The sequence below is a fragment of the Canis lupus genome, chromosome 3 (genome assembly GCF_048164855.1).
Source record: "Canis lupus baileyi chromosome 3, mCanLup2.hap1, whole genome shotgun sequence".
Classification (NCBI taxonomy): domain Eukaryota; kingdom Metazoa; phylum Chordata; class Mammalia; order Carnivora; family Canidae; genus Canis; species Canis lupus.
Genome location: NC_132840.1, coordinates 22,657,759 through 22,678,214, shown reverse-complemented (window position 1 = coordinate 22,678,214; position 20,456 = coordinate 22,657,759). Strand labels below are relative to the sequence as shown.

The window sequence follows — 20,456 nt, the reverse complement described above, 5'->3', positions numbered from 1 at the left end:
GATGCGCCCTCGTGCGGAAGCTCGGTGCGTTGAGGCCGGATCCGAGGCTGGGGGGGGGTGGGGGGGGGCCGTGCAGAAGAGCCTGGGAGACAGCCAGGCTGACTGGCTATCCCAGAGAGCCAACAGGGACACTAAAAGTTCTCCCTAGGCTCATAGTCTTCAGATCGCCCCAAACATGCATTCATCTCTGAAGTCAGTGCCAGGGCATCTCCCAGCCTGCAGCAAAGCCTTGAGATTTTCAGCCTGCCTGGAAGCTCCCAGAAGGACAGTGGGGGTTCCTATCTGGGGTCAGCATGGGATGAGGGCAAAGAGTATTGTTTCCAGCCCCCCTCCTCCCCCCTCCAGGGAGAAAGCCTGCTCCTTGGGCAGTCTGCGCAGAGGCCAGGCACCAGGCAGGACCAAAGAGGCCTCAGGGGAAAAGGCTGAGGGGAGGGCAGAAGCAGGAAGTCTTCCCTCCTGGGGGCATCTACCCTTCCTCTGCTCCTGGAGTCAACTGAAAAGCAGATGCTCAAATTAAGGATGGTCTGCGACACCTCCCAAATATTGGCATCACTTTTCTCCAAGCAAAGACAGTTGACAAAGTATATATACACAAACGAATGCACAATCTACTACGCTTGTAATAGGTGTGAGGAGAAGGTGGGAAGATACAGGACTTATTCAGCCAGGTCACCTTACTGACATCCTAAACACGGAGATGGTGATGACAAGGACGATAGTAATAGCTCAAATGTCTTGAATGCTACTCTGGGCTGGCATCCTCCTAAGGTCTCCCTTGGATTAAGTCACTCCTCCTCCCAGGAGTCTTGGCCATTTCCATTCTGCAGACCAGGACACTAACGCCAGGAGGTTAACACGAGGAAGTGTTGCTAAGACAGGAGAATAATCCCACCGTAACAGGGCTACTGTGTGTGGATGCCAAGAGCCCCATGGAAACTCTCTTGAGAACCCTCACAGCATCTACAAAACACAGAAGTAATGGATTTGCCCATTTTACAGATAAGATTTGGAATGGGCAGTGAACACCTCCAGACAGTGGAGGCCATAAGTAGCAGAACAGAGTGTTGGAATGCACACATTTTTCTGCAAAGGTGGATTCTCTGAGGTCTGACATCCTCAGGTGTCTGCAGAGGTTCAGAGAGGTGTGTCTCGGGCAGGGTCTTCTGCTGCTTCCCTTGTGGGGAAGTGAGCCACAAATGCAATATTCGGCCAGTCTGCTAAAGCCCAGGAGCAGGGCAGGAACTTCCAAATTACTGATTTCTTTGGAGCTCATAATTTAAAGGGTCTAAATCAGAGGTGGTCAGAGCATACCAGTATGTAGCCTGACATGCACAGCTGGCCGAGACCAAAGAACCATGGTTCTTCTTGGGTTGGGGTAAATCCCAACGGCTAACAGTGAGTCCTTCTTGGGCCTGGCCATTACCAAAGGACCCTCCTGACGCGTATTGGGTTCCCACAATCCTCAATGACAACCATATTTGATGATCCTATCAATTCTCAGTTGAGAAATGGGCCCAGAGAGCTGTAGGGAGCACAGCTGAGGTCATGCAAACCCTCCATTGGCCTGTGTGGAGGTCCTGAGTCGGTGCATGTGGCCAGGAGTCAGCTTAGAAAGCTCTGTTGAAGAGGCTGCCTGTAAAAACAACACACAGGCAGAGAGAGAGAGCCCCCACGGGGCTGTTGGGAAAGGTAAGACCAGGGCCAATGGCCACTAAGCCAGGGGTCAGAGAGGCCTCTCTGGCCTCTGTGACCTCCACCCTGGGTGGGCATACAGACTGAGCACAAAGCTGTACCCCAGGCTGGGGCAGCACTCCCCATGCTCCCCAACTCCATTTCCTTAAAGGGACCTATGCGGCCAGGGAGCCAGTCCATCTGCCAGCCCACCCCCCTCCCTCTATGCCAGTTTTTCACACACAAACACACACACACACACACACACACAGCCCCAAGATAAAGCCCCCATCAGCTTCACCTAAGCACCAAAGATCCACATTCAAGAACTACACTCTACACAGGCTGTGTCCTTCTGTGTTTTCTGTGAGGCAGGAAGGTTGCAAAAGCCGGGAACAGGCTGGCACAAATCAAGGCAGGGATGTCCACTCAGGCCCAGTGGCAGACTGCAGACTCCCTGAAACATCCCACCCCCTTCTTTACATGCCTATGTCCAAAAGCAAACATTTCAAATGCCTTGCTTTGGCTAGCTGAGGCCATGCAAAAAGGAGGAGGCAGGGAATGCTTCTCAGAGTTTGGGAAAGCATTTCGAGTATGTGGTGCCAAAAGGCCCTCTCTGGTGGCACTGGCCTTGTGTGTCCGCTCACCGCTCACCCAGAGTCTAGCCCCTGGCCGCCCTGGGCTGGCTGCCCCTCAGGCCTCTATCCATGTTCCCCACAGCCGGAGGGGCATGAGTGTCCCGTCCAGGACAATGCAGGTACCCGTTCCCTGAGGTACCAGGTACAGGTTCTGAGACCCAGACCCCAGCACGTTCTTGAGAGACTTGGTTCTGCCTGTTAATTAATGTCTCTTTTCAGTTTGCTGTTTCCGCCCATTTCAGATTAATGGTTATTAATGAATTCCCATCACACTGACCTTGGCCAACACCCTGTGCGGAGATTTGATTTGGGGTGGGGGCAAGGAGTGACAAGGCAAGTGCTCAGGCACCAGGGCTAGTTTTCATGGGAGATTTGGGAACTCTGCTCTCTCTGCTCTGAATGCAGGTCATAAGCCTCTCCCAGGCCCAAAGGCCACCCCAGGCAGTCTTGGGGTAAAGGAGAGGAGATGGATCCCCGAAAGATTTATGAGCCAAGCACCTAACTTCCCAGGACCCCACGTTTGCTCCTCCCTCCCGCTTCTGATCTCCATTTCTTTCAGCAGGGCAAGGGAGTGGGGATAAATGAGGGCCCATCATGGGAGCATGGCCATGCCAGAAAGGAAAGTGCTAGACCACCCCAAATGCCCTTACAAGCAACCAGTCATTTTACAGATGAAAAGACTGAAACCAGGAAGGGAAATAGTTTGTTCACACAGCATCACCTGGTCTTCGAATTCCTAGCCCAGTGCTCCAGCATTTAGAAGGCACATGTCACCACTGATTTTGGTGTGGGTGAGGATTGGCTACTTAAACCAGAAGATGAAGACTACCTGGCTGGAGACCCAAGTCTGGCCTGGGGAGAGAAGCCTGGGCTGGGCCACACAGGACAGTCCTTCTCCCAGAAAGTAGTGAGCTTGCATGTCTCCGAGTCTTGGAAGAAGCAGAGGCTACTCAAGCTGCAGCCTCTGTGGAGCGGGGAATGTGCGGGATTCTAGAGGCCACGGAGTCCTTCCAAGCAGTCCATGTCTGTCAAAACGGGGCCCTGGTTAGAAACAGTCCGCGCAGCCAAGGCCAGTAGGACATCCGGAGTTAACTCTATGGGAAATGGTCTCTGCCGCGGTGTTGGGGTTGCTTGTATTTTATTTGCAGTTCCTTGAGACCTGCCTAGCTCCACGGTTACTGGATCAGGAAGGAACGTGGTTATCGGGACGCGCCTTCGTGCAAATTGGGCCCGGAGGACCACAGAGCTGCTTGGCCAGGAGTCCTGGCAGCCAGCGACCAACATTCCGGCCCTTCCATCCACGACCTCCTTTCCCCTTTCTCTGATAGGCCCTGGGCCTCCCAAGGACTGAGGATCCAGTGGCCGAAGCAAGGGGAGGCCAGCGGATACGTGGAGCAGGGACAGCCTGTGTCACCCGCACCGCGCGCTGTCTTTGCGCGCCAGGCAGCGGACCCGCAGGGGTCGCCGCGAGGTGCGAGTCGGCCCCCGGATGGCCTCCACCCCACGGGGCTCAGCTCCTCGCTGCTGGATCTCCGCATCCCGCGGGGGGACCAACAGACGCCCCCAGGCCGCTCAGTCCCTAGGCCCGAAGTCTGCATAGGGCTGCTGAAGCAGGGCGGCTGCGGCTGAGCTGAGCGAGCTAGGAGCTCAGCGCCCAGCACACAGGGCTGGCCTTCTGGGGCGCTTACCCACACCTACCCTGGTCCCGGGGCCTCAGACTCGGAAGCTTTCCGGGGACCGAAGGCGTTCCAGCGCACCCCAGCCTTCCACACCTCTCCCCTCTGCCGCCTTCAGAGGCCTGGATAAAGCCCCAAACACCAACCTTCCAGCTGCCCAGGTTCCTAAGGAAATGGAAGGACCCCTGGCCCCGCTGTGGCCTCTATGGGGTGTGGGGACCTTTCTTGAGCTACTCACTTGGGTGAGCGGCCGACGCACAGTGACTTCTTTCAGAAGCCTCCCCAGAGATAGTAGATCCCAGCGTGGCTTCAGCAGCAGCCCAGGTCTCACCCAATTCTTCCCCGTTTCTCTCTCCTTTACTTCCCGTGTGTCTCTCAGACCTTGCCTGAATTCCAAATCTTGAGATGAAGGCAAGCTTTCAGGGTGGACTCTTAAGAAAAATCTGGAGAAGGAGAAAGCCAGCTAGACCACTCTCCTCTAAACCAGCGGCAAACATCATCTTAAGAACAGGAACGAAATGGAATTAGAGTACCAGAGCTGGGCAAGGAGGGTTGGTCTCTTCTGTGGCCGTGAGAGGGGACTCAGTCTCCCTCTCTTCCCTAGCTGGCCGGTCCAGCTCACTCAACCAAAGCACGGGGGCCTGGGGGATGCTCGAGGTCAAGCAGCAAGCACTGAGGCTGCCAGATTCTGAGCTCTGTGGAAAGGAATAAAATGCAGCATTTAAGTCTTACCCGCCAGCCACCTCTGCGGCTATGGTTCGAAAGAATCTGTGTTGCACATATGGGGAGATTTATTATGCTCACACGTCCCCCAGTTCTATTTCAGCGTGACTTAGAGACAAACTGCCACGGCTAAAACAACAACACAAACCCAGGTTATGTTCAGCGCCACTGCATCAAGGAAAATCACTTTTTGGAAAACTCATCATCACGTGAAATGTTAAATTCACAAGGAGCTTCGCTCTTAGCAAAGTACAGCTCACCTATTTGGGTGGGAAACTCCTTCCCAGTTTGGAGCTCTGGCCTCAAAACTCACGCACAGAGTCTAGCGGGGGAGTTGTGCTTTTGGTCCAGGGAAACAGATAATAAAACCATTCCCCTGCCCCAGCCATACCTCACAATGGTTTCACTGCTATGAAAAATTTTTAAAAGACATCAAACTCGAAAAGGCAGGTAATCTTCCTGTTACTTAAAGTCCTGAGAGTTGATAAATTCAGGACTCTAAAAGCATTGGAAATTATTTTTGATGGCCAATGAGCCTTTACAATTTTTCACTGCAATAGGGTAAGGATTAAGAAATCAAATCAAGAAGGAAAGAGGTCTGGAATCCACCTCTGATCTAACCACCACCGAGAATGGCCGTAAAATGCTCCAGAATCAATCCCCTTTGGACCTTCTCCTGCCCACTTCAAATTCTTTTCTGGAAAACCATTACAGTGGGGGAAGGAAGTCCGCATTTTAGGAAATGGAGGGAAAGCAGGACTCCCCCGGTTTGTAGTAGTTAGCTAATGGAAAACGCTTATCTCTCCCCTCCTTTGCCTCCTCAATTGGGGACGGCTGGACGTTGAGATGTAATGGTACTGTTTGTTTTGACAATCGGCATGTTTTGTCGCATTTAGCAAAAAGCATTTACAGCAAATGACACAACTGCTCCCACTCCTTCGGGCAGCCGCATCCAACCAGGGCTGTTTCTCCACTGCCTAGGCCAGGGTGAGATCTAAATTAGTCGGAAAGTCTTTTCCATCACTAAGAAGACAATAGGGGAGTGCCCCCATCTCTCCGTGATCATCTGTATATGTCTAGGAGTTTACCCACCTGTGTAACAAAAATAATCAAAACAGGTGGATTTGCAAACACACCTTGTTTTTTTTTTAAAAAAAAAAAATGCGAGAACACAAACACACTGTCCGGACTTTGGGCAGAAAAACAACATGGGTTTATTTTAAGGTAAGTACAACAATTAAGACCACATAAGACAAACACAGGTGAAGTTAAATTTTTAAAGATTTTTTTTCTTTTAGGAATGCTCAGGGAGGAACCTACTATACAAAACCATCACACTTTGTAAATAAAAAGTATCAGATACTTGACTTCTTTATCCGCCAACAACAAAAAATAAATTATTTCCTTGTTTGTAAAAGACCTACCACCGGGGAAAAGAATCATATCTCATAAGTGTACAGGGGTTTAAAAAAAAAAAAGGAAACACCCCACATGGGTTTCTTAAATTTTCATTTTGGCAGTTCGAAATGGTTGGGCAAGATGAAAAAAATTATCCAGTGAACTCAACTTTAAATATTATATTAATGGCTCTGAACAACAACAACAAAATAGCCTGATTACAAATCCACACATTTGTACAGCACGGTTAGAGAAATTTAAAATTACACACAGCACAAAGGTAATCTATAGAGGCCCCCATAGACCTATGGGGGTCTCTACAGAGAGTCATTTACTGGGTCGCTATGGGATTTGGTCCGTAACTTAATTTTGGAAACCCCAGCTGGAGCAGTGAGCACAACCATCCTGGGAAGGGAGAGGGGAGGGGGGTGGGTGGGTTTAGAATCAATATTCATTTCGCTGGGCTGCGTCCCTTTACCGGGGCTTCTTAGGATCTCGGAAACGGGGGCGGGTGGGGGGGGCATCGAATTAAAGTTACCTGCAGCTTCACAGAGAAGGGCTGAGGCTGGCGAGCGCGCTCTCTGCTCCTGGGTCTGAGAAAAAGCTGGTGGGCAATGTTTTGGTTCTTTTTGCGTCTCTGCAGCCCGAACGGTCTGAGAGGTCCGGGTCCGGGTGCGGGAGGCGAAGCCGGAGCGGGCCGGGCAGGTCAGTATTTCGTGCAGTCATAGGAATAGGGGGCGGCGTGGCGGTAGAGAGATGGCGTGGATCTGTAGGGCAGCTGACAGCTCGCGTTGGTGCTCACCTGCGGTTCCCCGAGGGTCGAGTTCTCCATCCCCAGCCGGTGAGAGTTGAACATCTCCCGGACGTTGGGGAAAGTCTGCTGCTGGGCCGCGAACGTGTGGCCCGGGAGGTGGTTCAGGTCCCCGCTGTGGTTGAGATACCAGGAGGCGGCCTGGGCGGCGGCGGCCCCGGGCTGGGGCGCCGGCTGGGGCTGGGGCGCCGGCGGGGGCGGGGGCGGGGGCGGCGGCGCCTGCGGGTGGTGGTGGCCGTGGTGCTGGTGGTGGTGGCCCGCGGCAGCGAGCGCGCCCTCCTGGCCGGCGGCGAGGTTGAGGGCGCTCAGGGGCGACGCGGGGCCGCTCGGGTGGTCCGAGAGGGCCTCGTCCAGCGCGGGCGGGACGCACATGTGCGCGGGCCGCTCGGCGCCGGTGTACAGGCTCATGGCGCGCATGCTGCACTGGTAGCCCCCCGCGGCCCCGGCCTCCAGGCCCTGCGCGCACGGCTGGCCGTAGGCGGCGGGCGGCGCGGCGGCGTAGGACAGCGCGAGCGGCGGCACCACCAGGCCCGCGCGCCCGGCCGCGGGGCTCAGCTCGCCGCCCGGCGGCGAGGTTCGCAGCGTCATGATGTTCTCCACGCTGAAGCCGGGCAGCCCGTTGGGCGCGCCGGCGTGGTGCTCGGGCAGCGAGCCGTCGGGGGAGCCGGCGGGCGTGGAGGCGCTGCTGCGCGGGCTGCCCTGCAGCGCGCTCTCGGGGCTCAGCGTCTCCACCTTGGTGATGACCGGCAGCGCGGGCGACGCCGCCTCGCTCTTGATCACCACCTTCTTCTCGACCTCCTTGGGGGCGTCCGCTAGAGGGGGCCCGGCCGGGGCGCCCTTGGCCGCGGCCGGGGGCGGCTCCTTGAGGTGGGCCCGCTCCTCCTTCTCCTTGGGCACGTCCTTTTTCTTGAAGCGCCGGCGGCGCCGCAGGAAGCTGCCGTTCTCGAACATGTTGTAGGAGTCCGGGTCCAGCGTCCAGTAGCTGCCCTTGCCAGGTTTCTTGTCGTCGCGGGGCACCTTGACGAAGCACTCGTTGAGCGAGAGGTTGTGGCGGATGCTGTTCTGCCAGCCTTGCTTGTTCTCCCGGTAGAAGGGGAAGCGGTCCATGATGAACTGGTAGATGCCGTTCAGGGTGATCTTCTTCTCGGGCGCGTTCTGGATCGCCATGGTTATGAGCGCGATGTAGCTGTAGGGCGGCTTTACGAGGTCCTTGGGCGCCGCGGGCTGGTGGTGGTGGTAGGGCGCGTAGGAGCGGCCCATGCCCGCGCCGTACTGCTCCGGGTGGCCGGAGTAGACGCCCATGGGGCTGGCCATGCCGCCGTAGCTGCCGGCCGCCCGGTAGTAGTTCTGCTCGCTCAGGTAGGGCACCACTCCCAGGGCATTGGGGTCGGACACCGAGTAGCGTGCCTGCATGCTGCGTCCGAGACGGCTCGCCGCCGCCCGCGCGCACGCACCGCGAAGCAGGCCCTGCGAGAGCGAGAGAGCGCGGGAGGGCGAGGGAGCGAGAGGAAGGGAGCCGGCGGGGGGAGCCCCGGGCGCCGGCACGCCTCGGGGGCGCTCGGGGGCGCGGCGGGGGAGCGGCCGGAGCGCGCGGAAGGCACGCTCGCGGTCAGCGGACCGGGCGGATCGGCATCCTGGAGGGCGCGCCCCGGCGAGCGCAGCGCCGGCCCCCGCTCGCTCGCTCGCTCGCCCTCGGGACCGGCGGGTGGCAGCCGGAGCCGGCGGCCGGGGACGCGGCCGAGACGCCGCGCGCGCGGGGCACGGAGGAGGCCGGCCGCTCCGGCCGCGGCAGGACGGGGAAGGCGGCTTTCCCGGCGCCCCAGCAGAGCGGCAGCCCCGAGGGTCGGCGAACCGGGGTCCAGAGTGGCTGCCCTGCCGAGCCCGGAAAAAGAGGCAAAGTCCCTTTTAGGGATTGGGAAAAGTTTCAAAAGTCTTCTTGCTGAAAGCAAGTTTTTACTTTCCTCCAGCCACGCCCCCTCCGGGAACTTCGGACCAATAACCCGGCGGCTGCGCGGAGCTGTCGCCAATCAGGGCCAGGAGCGCCGGAACCCGTCGGCTCTAAGACCCAGCTGCTCAGAACCAGGCTTTTCTGCAAGCCAGCCTTCACTTGAAAAGATTTTTATAAAAAAAAAAAAAAAGAGTGATATCTTATGAAAATTTATTCTATTATCACATTTTGGTTTATGGGCCCACATGCCCAGAGCAAAAAAAAAAAAAAGAAAGAAAGAAAAAGAAAAAAGAAACAACCACAAACAAAACCCATGCTCCTTGGCCGATAAAGTTAGTTCGAAATATAAAATCGATTTGATTAATGTAGTCAAATATCTCCCCAAAGACCCTGTAAGTAGCAAAGACCCTGGGACTGTTTTTCTTATTAATGAGTGATGAGGCGAATAATTCGATTTCCTAATTATCGCGGCCCAGGTGTAATGGATTCAAAGCAAGCGTGCTAGATTGGAATGGAAGGGGCCTCCCCTGGATGTTGTCATCATTTAAGTAAAAAAAAAAAAAAAAAAAAAAAATTATTATTTTTCAACAGAGAGTTTCCAGGTTCAGGGAGGTCAGGAATAGCCTAAAAGCTTTCAGAGGCAAATTGCAGAACCTGAATGAATATTCCTCACCTCCACGGGGGGAGCCAGGCCACGGCTTCTAGAGGGGAAAGGCAGAGTGGGAGAAGGAGCAGTATCTTGAGAATTTAATCCTCAAGTGCGCCGTGGATTCGGCAAACCGTACGCGCCACGGTGAGCAGTCCTGCAGGGTTTGGAGAGAGTGGAGTGGCTCCACTAATTTCTCCCCCCGCCTCATTCCCCTCCCGCGCAGATGCTTGCAGCTCACCTTCTCCAGATTTTCAGAGCCTCTCCCTTTTCCCAGAGATAAATTCCCTTTGACAAGCTGACTCCGGCGCTCGCCAAAGACGGGAACAATGCGGCCAGCCACCCGGCCCAAGGAGAGCCGGGGTTCCTCTGCGGGAGAGGGGAAACCCAAGCCCGCTTTGCGCGGGGGCTGCGCTCCAGGACGCGCGCCCGCAGCGCCGCACGCGGCGGGCTCCCCGCGGGGAAGCTGCCCCCAAGCCCCGTCCGCTGGGTCGCCAGTCCCGGGGCGCAGGGCCCGCCTCCCGCTCCGGCGAAGCCCCTTGGGGACTCTCCAAGCTGACTTTCTGTACGCGGTCCTTTTTGTTGGTTGAAGTTTGATAAGGTGATTTGGGCACTGGGCTCCGTGGGAGGACCGCGTAAACGATCGCAAACGGTTAAGACACCTCCAGACGTTATAGAGTGGGGATCCTGACCTGGGGCGACTCGAGGTCTTACCCTTTAAGCTGCCCTCTCTCCTCCGAGTACCCCCGGAAAGTCCGGTTTTTTTTTTGTTTTTGTTTTTTGCGGACGGAGTATTTATTCCTCCCACCCCTCGAACGACCGGCTCACCCTTCCCCGCTTCCCCTTGAAGGGGGAAGGACACTCGTCCGAAGGGCTGAAGACGGATCAGAATTCTTCGGGAAGTTGTCCCTCGGTGGGGCTGGGGGAGACCAAAGATAAAACTTCTGTATTTATCCACCACCACCCCCATCCCCCCCCCGCCCCCGCCTCTGCCCCTCTTCCATCACTTGATCCCCAGAAAAAGGATGTGAGACAATCCACCCTCACCCAGTTTTGGGAGGTGAAGGGAAGGCGTTGGACACATCTCATTCATTTCCAATAAAGGAACAAAAGAAAAAAATCTGCATGTACATTATCTATGAATGGTATTATCTGCTGATAAATTCAAAATCAGAGGGCAAATACAAACCAGGTCCCTAGGACCCTGAATAATCTACTTCTGAAACGCTGTATTTTTTTTATGGGTGCTGAGTCTTTCTCTAAGATGATTTTTTTTTTTTTTGCAACGAAATAAAGCTTCCCAAGCCTCAGCTCGCAGGTGAGTGTTTGAACGTTCCTCCACCCCACTACGACTTTATTATTTTTAAAAAATATGTTCAGATCCATCTTTCAAATTTAAAAAAATTGCCTTCCTCCTTGACTGCGTGACAGGCACCTCAAGTTCTTATGGTTTTACTGGAAATGCAAACTATTGATCAAGAAACACTCCTCGGTCTTGTGTTTCCCGGTGAAATATTATTCACTCTGCTTTTATGAGGTGCTTAAAAAAAAAAAAAGCTTTATCACAGCATAGGACAAAAACCAAAAAAAAAAAAAAAAAATGAGGACCATGGAAAATAAATTCCAAAATGGCAGTGTCTGAGTTCGTATTTACAGGGGTGTCCAGGTTTAAAATTACTGTCATTTGAAAAGCACTCGGTGGAGGGGTCAAAATTATTAACGCCCCCTCCCCCAAAAAAGCGGATTTGGGAGGAAAGAAATTTTTATAATCTAGGTAGAAAAAGTGAGAGGGATATTTTCCTTTGCCCCTGGAATTGGGTTTCTTCTCTGTTCAGTGGGACTCCGGGAGAGTTGTTTGCACAGGTTATTATAACAACATCTTCCACGCACCTGGACTTTGCAGAAAACCGTATTTCCGATCTTTTTTTTTTAACCTGCCAGGGCATTTGGGATTGGGGGGCTTTTAATTCATTGATGATTTCTTCCCCCACTGATCCTGCGGTCACGGAGCCGAGAGGAATCGGGCCCCAGAGGGTCCTGTGCGCTGCTACGATCCCGAGCGACGCTGGAGGCAGGAGAAATTCAAGGCACCCCCTCCCCCAGGTCCTCCCCCCACCGCGCAGCCTCCTGGCCCCAGGCGCCGCGGGCTCCCGCACCTGGACGCGGCTCCCGCGGGCCTGGGGTGTTGGCGCCATCTGAAGGCCAACCAGGGAACTGCTTCAAAAAAAAGAAAAAGAAAAAGAAAAAGAAAAAAGGAACCGGGCGGGTCTCGTCGCAAGGAAGGTGCTGACACCGCATGGATGCACTTTAGCATTGCACGGCAGGAAAATCTCTTAAGTCAGAGAGAAGCTAAATAAACTGTGTGCGGCGCGTCGATTAAAAAAAAGCAAAACATTTTCCACAGCTATGCAATGTGTCAAGAACATGATCTGTTGGAAAACAGAAATGTCTTTGAAACTTCTCAGGAGCAAGAAATCCTCTCTAGGGAGATTCGCTGAGGTTCTGAGCAAATAAAATCTGTGCCTCTTAGGTGGCTAGAAGTCTAGGCATCCCCCCAAACCCCGCAACCCCCAACCCCACCCTGGGTTGTTGAACACATTGCTTGTCCCTCTGTGTCCCTCCAGATGCTAGCTGTCCTCTGCCCAAGGTGTGGTGTGGATTTCCGGGGGGATTCATCAGGAAAATGTTTGCACTGGATGTGTGGTATATAGCATGGGCTTGAACGAGAGGGAGAGGTTTAAACACGTCCGCAAGCTCCTTCTGCTTTGGAGACACAACACAGAATTCGATGAGGCCACAAGTGAGAGGAGATTGTGTCTCCTCTCAGTGTTTTCAAGACATTTGTCCTGGGTTCCTTTCAACGTCCCCCTCTGGACCCACGAGATGCCTTGGGTTTTAGGGAAAGGGACCAGATTTAAGTGCAGTCCCAGGCTTCCAAAATCTACTTGGGGATCTGATGAACCCTTGGGAGGAACAGAATCAATGCAGCTGTGTCAAAATCCATTGCAACCCAGCTCCTAGCAATGATCTTTTTCCAGGACAACAAGCGTGTCCCTGATGAAAGCTATCTGAACCTCCTTTACTGTGCAGGAATAATCCTCCTTCCCCAGGATTTAAAGTCGACTTGGTGCTGTTCACAGATGGCAGTGCCACGAACGACATAATTACAGGGGAGAGGACTGTCCTTGCTCGAAAGATGAAAGGGACATGATAACGAAAGGCAATACTTGATCCTGAGTGGAGGAAATTTAAAAGGACAGTTTTGAGAGTACCTGGGGAAATTTGAATCTGGAGTGCATATTAGATAATAATCTTGTATCAAAGTTAAAATTCCTGCATGCAATCACTGTATGTGGTCAAGCAAGAACACGTTTCTGTTTCTGGAAGGCACATGCCACAATGTTTAGGGGTGGTATCATCATCCCTGCAACTTCTAAAAGATTTCCCTGCAGGTGGGGTGGGGGAGATGGAGAAGGGGCGGCACACCTAAAATGTCAAATGATAGCACTTGCTGAGCCTGTGCTGTGTGGTCATTCACTGTGCACTGTTCTTGCAACTTTCCTGTGAGTTTGAAAAAATTTTTTAAAGATTTTATTTATTTACTTATTTATTTGAGAGAGAGAAAGAGCAAGCATGAGTGGGGGCAGGCAGAGGGAGAGGGGGAAGCCGACTCCTGGATGAGCAGGGAGTCCTACTCGGGGCTCAATCCCAGGACCCCGGGATCACGACCTGAGCTGAAGGCAGACGCTTCACCAACTGAGCCACCCAGGTGCCCCTTGAAATTTTTCAAAATTAAAAAAAAATAAAATGGGAGAAAAACCTCTCTGTTTCTCTGAAAATCTAAAAAGGGATGTGACCCAAAGCAAAGATCCTTCTATGGAAGGAGTTGCAAGACCTAATGTGGGGCCAACTTGGTCCTGGTGTCCCTTCTCCCTGTGTTCTGGATGTCTCTGAAAAATAACCAACAACCATGTGCTTTATCATATTCACTTGTGGTTGTTAATGTAAAAAAAAAAAAACAAAAAAAAACCAAACTGATTCTCCATCAGTGGTCCCGCCTTCCAGTGCCATGAATCATTGTCATAAACATTTATTGGCCAGAGCTGGTCACATGGCCCCACCCTCCACCCCGCCCCCCCAACAGGTAGCTGGGCAGGCCAACATTCCTTAACAACAGCTTTACCTGTGCCACTCACATCCTGCCTTTCTGGGTGGATAGTGACTGCCTTATTTACCTCCTCAGTGTCAGTGCCTTAAGTGATACCTTGCCACATAATAGGTGCACAGGAATGTTTGTTGAATGAATGTGTGACTTTTCCAAGATTTTTCTCCCTGATGTATAAAGGAAAGTGTAAAGTGTGTGTGCTATGTGCCAAGCTCTGTGCCCGATGATCTGCCCATGACAGCTCCTTTAATCCTCTTTTGGGGTAGTTACTATTAATATCACCACTTTACAGGTGAGGTTTAAGCCCCATCCAGAGGCTTTAAATAACTGACCTATGTCTTGCAGCTGCCACGTGATCTAACTGGGTCTCTTAGCCCATCACTTTGGAATTAGGGTCAGGACCTTGGAAATTAGAGGAGACATAAAAAGTTAAAATAGCAACTTCTGTATATGTGTAAAAATAGTCTAAATGGAAACATATAGATATATAATTTCATGACTATATATACACAGTGAATAGTGTATGCACACAGGCATGACTTCTGAACACACATGACTCAATGTCTCTGAAATTTTAGCTTTCTATATCATCAACTGGAAACCCTGTAATTAACCTTGTGGGGTAAATAGACTCATTATCAGAGACTGTGAAAAGCGGACTATTCCCTGAGAGGTGCAGACAGGGCTCTGATTGTGTAGACAAGGGCAGGGAGAAAAAAGAGGGGAGGAGGTTTGGAATGGGTGTTCTGAGCCCCAGGGAATAAGCCAGACTTGGAATCACAGTCCAGGAGCAGCTGTGAGCAGTGCTTCAAAGTGACGGCAGGGTCCCACGGTGGCAATAACCTAAGGAGGCCCCAGGAGGACCTCTAAAGGACAGAATGGCGTCAGGAGCGCAGAGCAGCTCCCCCAAAGGAGTCAGACCATGGCAGGTACTGGATGCTCTTCACCTTTTAGGAATTCCATTAAAGCAAAAATGCTCCCCTGCTGGACCCCAGCCTTTGCACACGAGTGTCCACACGGGAGGTTTTGAATGCCAGACCGGCCTGAACCATCCACAGGGCATTTGCATATGTTGTTCCTTTTGCCTGGGTCTCTCATCCTCAATTCCTTGCTGCCTTGCCACCTCCTCTGAGACCTCACCTCCCATCTGCTTCCTCCTGTCCTTCACCGCACCCCCATCCTGATTCATTTTCACCCTCTGTTAGATGATCCTGTTAGCCTGGGGTCGGCCTTGCCCACCCCCCATGCCAAGATATAAGCAGCAAGAAAGCAGGCAGGACCCTGTCTGCCTTGTGGAGCCACTGCATGCCACACCCCACTGCTCTGCTCCGCACAGACTCCATGCTCTAAACTCAATGAATGGATGTCACCTGGGGCTTCAGAAACACCCCTCCCTCCTGCCATAACCACAAGCCTCATCCCCCATTTAGTGGTTGAAACCCAGGATTCAATTCAAACATTTACTGGTACTTATTTTAGGCAGAGGCTGCCCAGGGAATGGGGAAGCATTGTTGAATGCTTCAAGGCTGTCTTGGAAGGGCTCACAGGCTGAAACTTTTATTTTGGCAAAACACATATAGACCTTTTTCATTATTAGCATATTAAACAATTCTACATCTATTAAGTATTAGATGCAGCTCCAAATAACTATGTATCATTAAAGCTCACAATTCAAGGGAGTGTAACAGGAGAAGGTTTTTACTTGGCTCTGTGACAGACGGGAGAGGTGCCAATGGATTGCTTGCAGCTCAAAATATGAAAGAAACTATACTGTTTTTTTGGAAGAATGAGCGTCATAGACCACGTGGCTAAAATTCCCAATAGCACAGAAGACTTTAAAAACCAAAAGAGCATCTTCTCACCACCCTCCTCCCTGCTTGCAGAAACCATTAACCCCTCCCACTGCTTCTTCAGCCGCTACCCACATATCTCGAAAAAAAACAGTCTTTGCTGCTACTTCTCAGTGAGGATGACCATGATCCTCTGCCTCCCTGTTCTGTTTGAAGATAGTAGTAAGTTTACTTAGAAGAAATGGGCTGGTTCCCGTGTGCAAGGAGACGTTTTAAAACATGACCCAAGTGGCGCCCGGTTGTTCCTGTTGCGTAACTGCAGCACAGTGTGTATATTTTAAATTAGCATTTGGGTTCACCCGAGGATGCCAGAGCTCTGTGCAGGCACTACTCCACCCTCCCTCTGCCTGTCCAGCTCCCAAAGGACGTTTGTTTAGACCCCGTGCAGGTCCTCTTTATGCATTGAAGTAATGACTCTTCAAGTCCATCCCCGCTTTGTTAGAGGAGTTCCTTGGCACTCCACCTTTCCCTCCCGCTAGCCACCAGGCTGATTTGGGGTGCAGGGGGGCATTTCTGGGATGGGGAAAAAACCACCAAAAGCAGGAAAGAGAAGGGCAAAGTCAAACTGACAGAGACAAATTTTGGCTGAGAGGAGGCTGAGTGTGCAAGGTGGTGGTCCCACAAGGCCTGGACAGCCAGCTGAGAAGTGTGTGTGCTCTGCTGGGGGGGGGGGTGCCAAGGGGAGCCATTAGATCACAGCTGGAAGATATGCAGGGGGAGTGCTGGTGGGTGGAGGGCAGTTCAGAGGGCAAGCAGAGGAGGGTGAGGAGGAAGGGGGAGGAGGAGGGAGAAGAAGGGGGAGGGAGGAGGAGAAAAGAGGGAGGAGGGAAAACTGGGCAGACGGGAGGAGCAGGAGGGAGGAGGAGGGAAAACGGAGGGGAAGGAGAAGGGAGAAGGAGGAAGAAGGAAGGAGGGAGGAGGAGGAGAGGAGGGAGGAAGGGGAGAGGAGAAGGATGGGGAGGACGAAGGTGGATGACACAGAGAATGGATATAGTTAGGAGACAGGAGACAGTTGCAGTCTAAAGCATGGTGACACACCCTTGGCCTGGGCGGTGGCAGCAGGAATAGTGAGCCATCACTGTGACACCTCAGGCATCTTCATCTTGCCATAATAGAACCTCCCATGAAATGCCAGGTGCTGACAGATGGCCTCACCCGATCCCAGGATGGGAGAAGGCACATAACTCAGGAGCAGAGCCAGATGACAGAGGAATGCCTGAAGGGGGGAGGGAACCTTCTAGCTCCTCAGGAGCCAGTCTTTGTTATTACTAGAATTATTTGTGTGGTTTTCTTCTTTTTAGCACTTTAGGAGTTGTGTGCATATGTGCATATGATGCAGGGAGAAGGCAGGGAGCAGAAAGCAGAATGTGGCATTTAATATTTTAAGTCTGTACCTGTAAAGTTTAGGGGCTGGACATATTGGCGTCTCAGAAGCACACGCGGGGAGAGGTCTGGCTGTCAGCACCGCGGCACCTCGGGTGAATCATTGGACCTGATCTCTCAACACCTTCTCTTGTCTGCCTAACAGGATGGTTATGGGACGATGACAGCATGCTTGCTGCAGGCTGGGTATGCTCTGTCCTCTCACCAACGCTAATGGAGGAATCACTTCCCCACATTTTAAAGAAAAGGGAACAGAAGCCCAGAGACGTGGAGTTAATGACCCAAAGTCACAGATCTTGGAGATCCATGGCCAAGCTCTTCATGCTCTTGCCTTTTTACTTGTGTGTTCCTCCTAGCCGGGTTCGAAGGGGTTGTGAGAACTCACAAGGAAATGCTGTGACAAGCCATAAAACCCTCAAGTGAACCTAAGCGCTGTGTCCTGGCAGCTTGTTCATCAATGCCAGACCCTGGGGGCCACCAAGATGCCCTTCAGGAGGTGATGGATAAGTACACTGTGGTCCATCCAGACAATGGAATGTTGTTCAGAACATTCCAAGAAAAGAACTACCAAGCCCTGAAAAGATATGGAGAACCTCATGCATACGACTAAGCGAAATAAGGTGATCTGAGAGGCTCTATCCTGTGTGACTCCAACTCTACAACATCCTGGAAAAGGCACAAGTATGGAGGCAGTAAAGTGTCAGTGGTTGCCAGGGACTCGGGGTGGGGGGTGGGGGTGAATAGGTGCAGCAGAGGACGTTCAGGGCAGTGAGACAGACCACTCTGGGATACTCTAATGTTGATACACATCATTATACATTTGTCCAAACCCGTAGCATGTCCACCACCGAGAGCGACCCCTCCTGTAAACTGGACTTTGAGGGTCCACTTTGGTGTCCTCAGTCAGGTTGGGCTGCTACAACAAAACACCATAGCTCACAGTTCTGGAGGCTGTCAAGGCCAATATCAAGGGTGATGGCAGATTCCGTGTCTGTTAAGAGCCTGCTTCTTGGTTCACCGGTGCCCGTCTTCTTTCTGCGTCCTCCCATGGCCGAAGGGGCAGGGTGAGGGAGCTCTCTGGAGCCCCCTACATAAGGGCACAAATTGCACTAAGGATGCTCTGCTCTCATGACCTGTCCCCTCCCAAAGATTCCACCTACTGAAGCCACCACGTTGGGCGTTAGGCTTCAACATATGAATGGAGCAGGGATACAAACATTCAGTCCATGGTGATAACGATGTGTTGGAGGTGATGGTGACAAAGGTACTGCTGTGGTGTGGGATGTTGAGCCTGGGAGAGGCTGTGGTGTATGGGAGCTCTCCGTACCTTTGACTCAATTGTACTGTGAATCTAAAATGGTTCTATTAAGGCTATTTTTTTAAAAATCTCACGTGACCCACGCACAAATTTACATATAGGATTGAGTCTGAAGCCTTTAGGTCAAAGTTCTAGAACATCTTTTTACAGGAAAGCCAACAAATTTCTTCTAAGGGTCTCTCTTTTCTTCTTTTTCTTTTTTTAAAGATTTCATTTATTTATCTGAAAGATAAGATAAAAAAAGATAAGAAAAAAAGATAAAGAGTGAGAGAGGGAGAGAGAGCATGAGTGGGCGGGAGGCAGAGGGAGAGGGAAAAGCAGTTGCAGACTCCCCGCTGAGCAGGGAGTCCAATGTGGGGCTTGACCCCAGGACCTTGGGATGATGACCTGAGCCAAAGGCAGACACCCAACAGACTGAGCCATGCAGGCTGCCCAGGGGGCCTCTCTTTCATAACTACTTATTCTTTTAAGTGCCTGGGCTTTGGGAGCACTTCTAATCTGGCAACAGGAATGAAGGAACCAGAGGGAATGTCCTGGGGAATGCCACCTGCTTTCTAAAATTGCCACTGAGGGAGTTTGTCCCCAGTGGCTTGTTACTCTCTGGGGGATGCACTAGGCTGTCCGTCTCAGGGACTTGGACGGTTGGTTAGCACCCTGGATGCTACTCTGAGCACAGCTGGCTAATAGTGACTCCCACACACATTTCCACTGCTGGGGACAGGTCCATTTGCATAAATACTCTGCACTGATCTATTGATTGTGTTCTCCTGAGAGTGGGAAAAGACACCAACCTCCCTGAGAGATTTTATTTTATAATCTTCTGTTGTCCAGAGCAAAGCTTTGTACTCCTTTTTGCAAGCCTACAAGACATGGCGTAAACAAAAGCAATGTTAATGTCTCTACGTATCAATGCCATGAATACCACCTAGGGATGGAGAGCTGAGACCAGGAGCTGCAATACTTATAATTAAGCACAGGCGCTGCCCTTTCTCAGCTGGGCACCTCTGGGCAAGGCTTGCTAACGTCTTGAGCCTCTGCTTCCTCGCATTCCCGTAGAATGCCGGTCACGTTTGCTGCCCACAGTTGTTGTGAGGACTATATCCAGGTATGATATCCGAGGCCCTTAGCCTGGCATGTCTGGCACATTTGTAGCAGTGTTTCTTACTGTCATTGATTATGTTCTATCTGATAAAGGCAAAGGATAGAGGATCCGTTCCGTGGGAGCTGGAATACATGGTTGGAACACCCAGAACCGCATCTCCCATATCTTGAAGCCGGCGGTAAAATGCTTGGTCTGTTTCACAAGTGAGGATCTTATCAAGTATCAGATATGCAATTTGGAAAAGCAGCTGCCGGTTCCTGCTGGCTTCCGTTGCATGAGGTACAATGCTACCAGTGTGCAGTTACTCAGTGGAGTGTGGTTACTGGTGACACGATCACCTCCCTAAAGCTTGAATGCGCCTCCTTCTCCTTCTGGCCGGCGGAGTGGGGCCCTGAGAGGAGGGCTCAGACTGGGCTCTCTATTGAGCCCCTCTCCCGAGCCACCTCCCGGCCCTTATACTGACACACGCTCGATGTGTTGAAGGAATGATAGAGGCGAGCAGAGGCAGGACGCCACATGCTTTCAGCCCCTAGGAGCTCCAGAGGCCGCGGTAAAATCAAGCCAGCGCCCAGGCTGGTCCCCGTGCCACGTGCGGTGAATGCCACTCCAGCAGCCTGACATTTTATTTTATATTTAAAATATTTTACTTGTTTATGAGAGAGGAGGAGGAGGAGGAGGAGGAGGAGGAGAGGGAGAGAGACTCGGAAGCCGCCTCCACGCCCAGTCCAGAGCCGGATGCCGGGCTCCATCCCACGCCCATGAGAAAGTGCCCACGGCCGACGGAGACGCACACTCAGGGGTGAGCACTTGGGTGTCTGCCTCAGGGAAGAGGAACCGCATCCTGAAGGAGCAATCAAGGCTGGCTTCCCGGAGGGGGCGGCCTCTGGGGAAACAGAAGAGGAGATGGGGTACGTCGCAATGGTCAGTGGGCTCCAAGAGGCGAGGGGCTTCTTCACCTCGGTAGCCCCAGCACCCCACAAGCGCCCCTGGGAACAGGCTCGCAACACCGAACCGCTCCGTGAACAAATGACAGCCCAGGAACCAGGCCGGCCTCCCTCCCTCCGCGCCCCAAGCCCATCCCCGCGCTCCACCCGCGGAGACGCACGCGCATGCGCGCCCACCAGGCC

At 52.5% G+C, this 20,456-nt stretch overlaps 1 protein-coding gene and 1 long non-coding RNA gene across 18 annotated transcripts in view; both read right to left on the bottom strand.

The window, feature by feature from the left end:
- The window catches only part of LOC140630013 (uncharacterized), a 63,797-nt gene that overhangs the window by 30,138 nt on the left and 13,203 nt on the right, over positions 1-20,456 (bottom strand). For 4 of the 16 annotated variants that reach the window (XR_012027805.1, XR_012027807.1, XR_012027798.1 and 1 more), the window contains one exon: positions 18,314-18,449. The exons of 7 other annotated variants lie outside the window; for them this stretch is intronic. This is a non-coding gene — a long non-coding RNA (uncharacterized lncRNA). Of the gene's footprint in view, positions 1-18,313; positions 18,450-19,069; positions 19,088-20,194; positions 20,213-20,456 lie in introns of those variants that run through there. 5 more of the 16 variants (XR_012027813.1, XR_012027814.1, XR_012027818.1 and 2 more) reach the window with 5 other exon arrangements.
- FOXC2 (forkhead box C2) lies at positions 165-8,466 on the bottom strand. 2 transcript variants are annotated; one of them, XR_012027794.1, is made up of 2 exons: positions 6,645-8,466; positions 165-4,680 (listed from the first exon to the last, which is right to left on the bottom strand). XR_012027794.1 is itself a non-coding variant. In XM_072819512.1 (1 exon), exon 1 carries the CDS (start codon positions 8,328-8,330, stop codon positions 6,813-6,815), a length of 1,518 nt encoding a protein of 505 aa, XP_072675613.1. In that variant the 5' UTR covers positions 8,331-8,466; the 3' UTR covers positions 5,899-6,812. The 2 variants fall into 2 exon arrangements, 1 of the variants encoding a protein (XP_072675613.1); XM_072819512.1 differs by lacking the exon at positions 165-4,680 and having other exon boundaries at positions 5,899-8,466.

What these genes read in the sequence shown, in the direction of transcription:
- FOXC2 (XM_072819512.1), bottom strand. Translation starts at nt 8,330, where the DNA reads ATGCAGGCACGCTACTCGGTGTCCGACCCCAATGCCCTGGGAGTGGTG.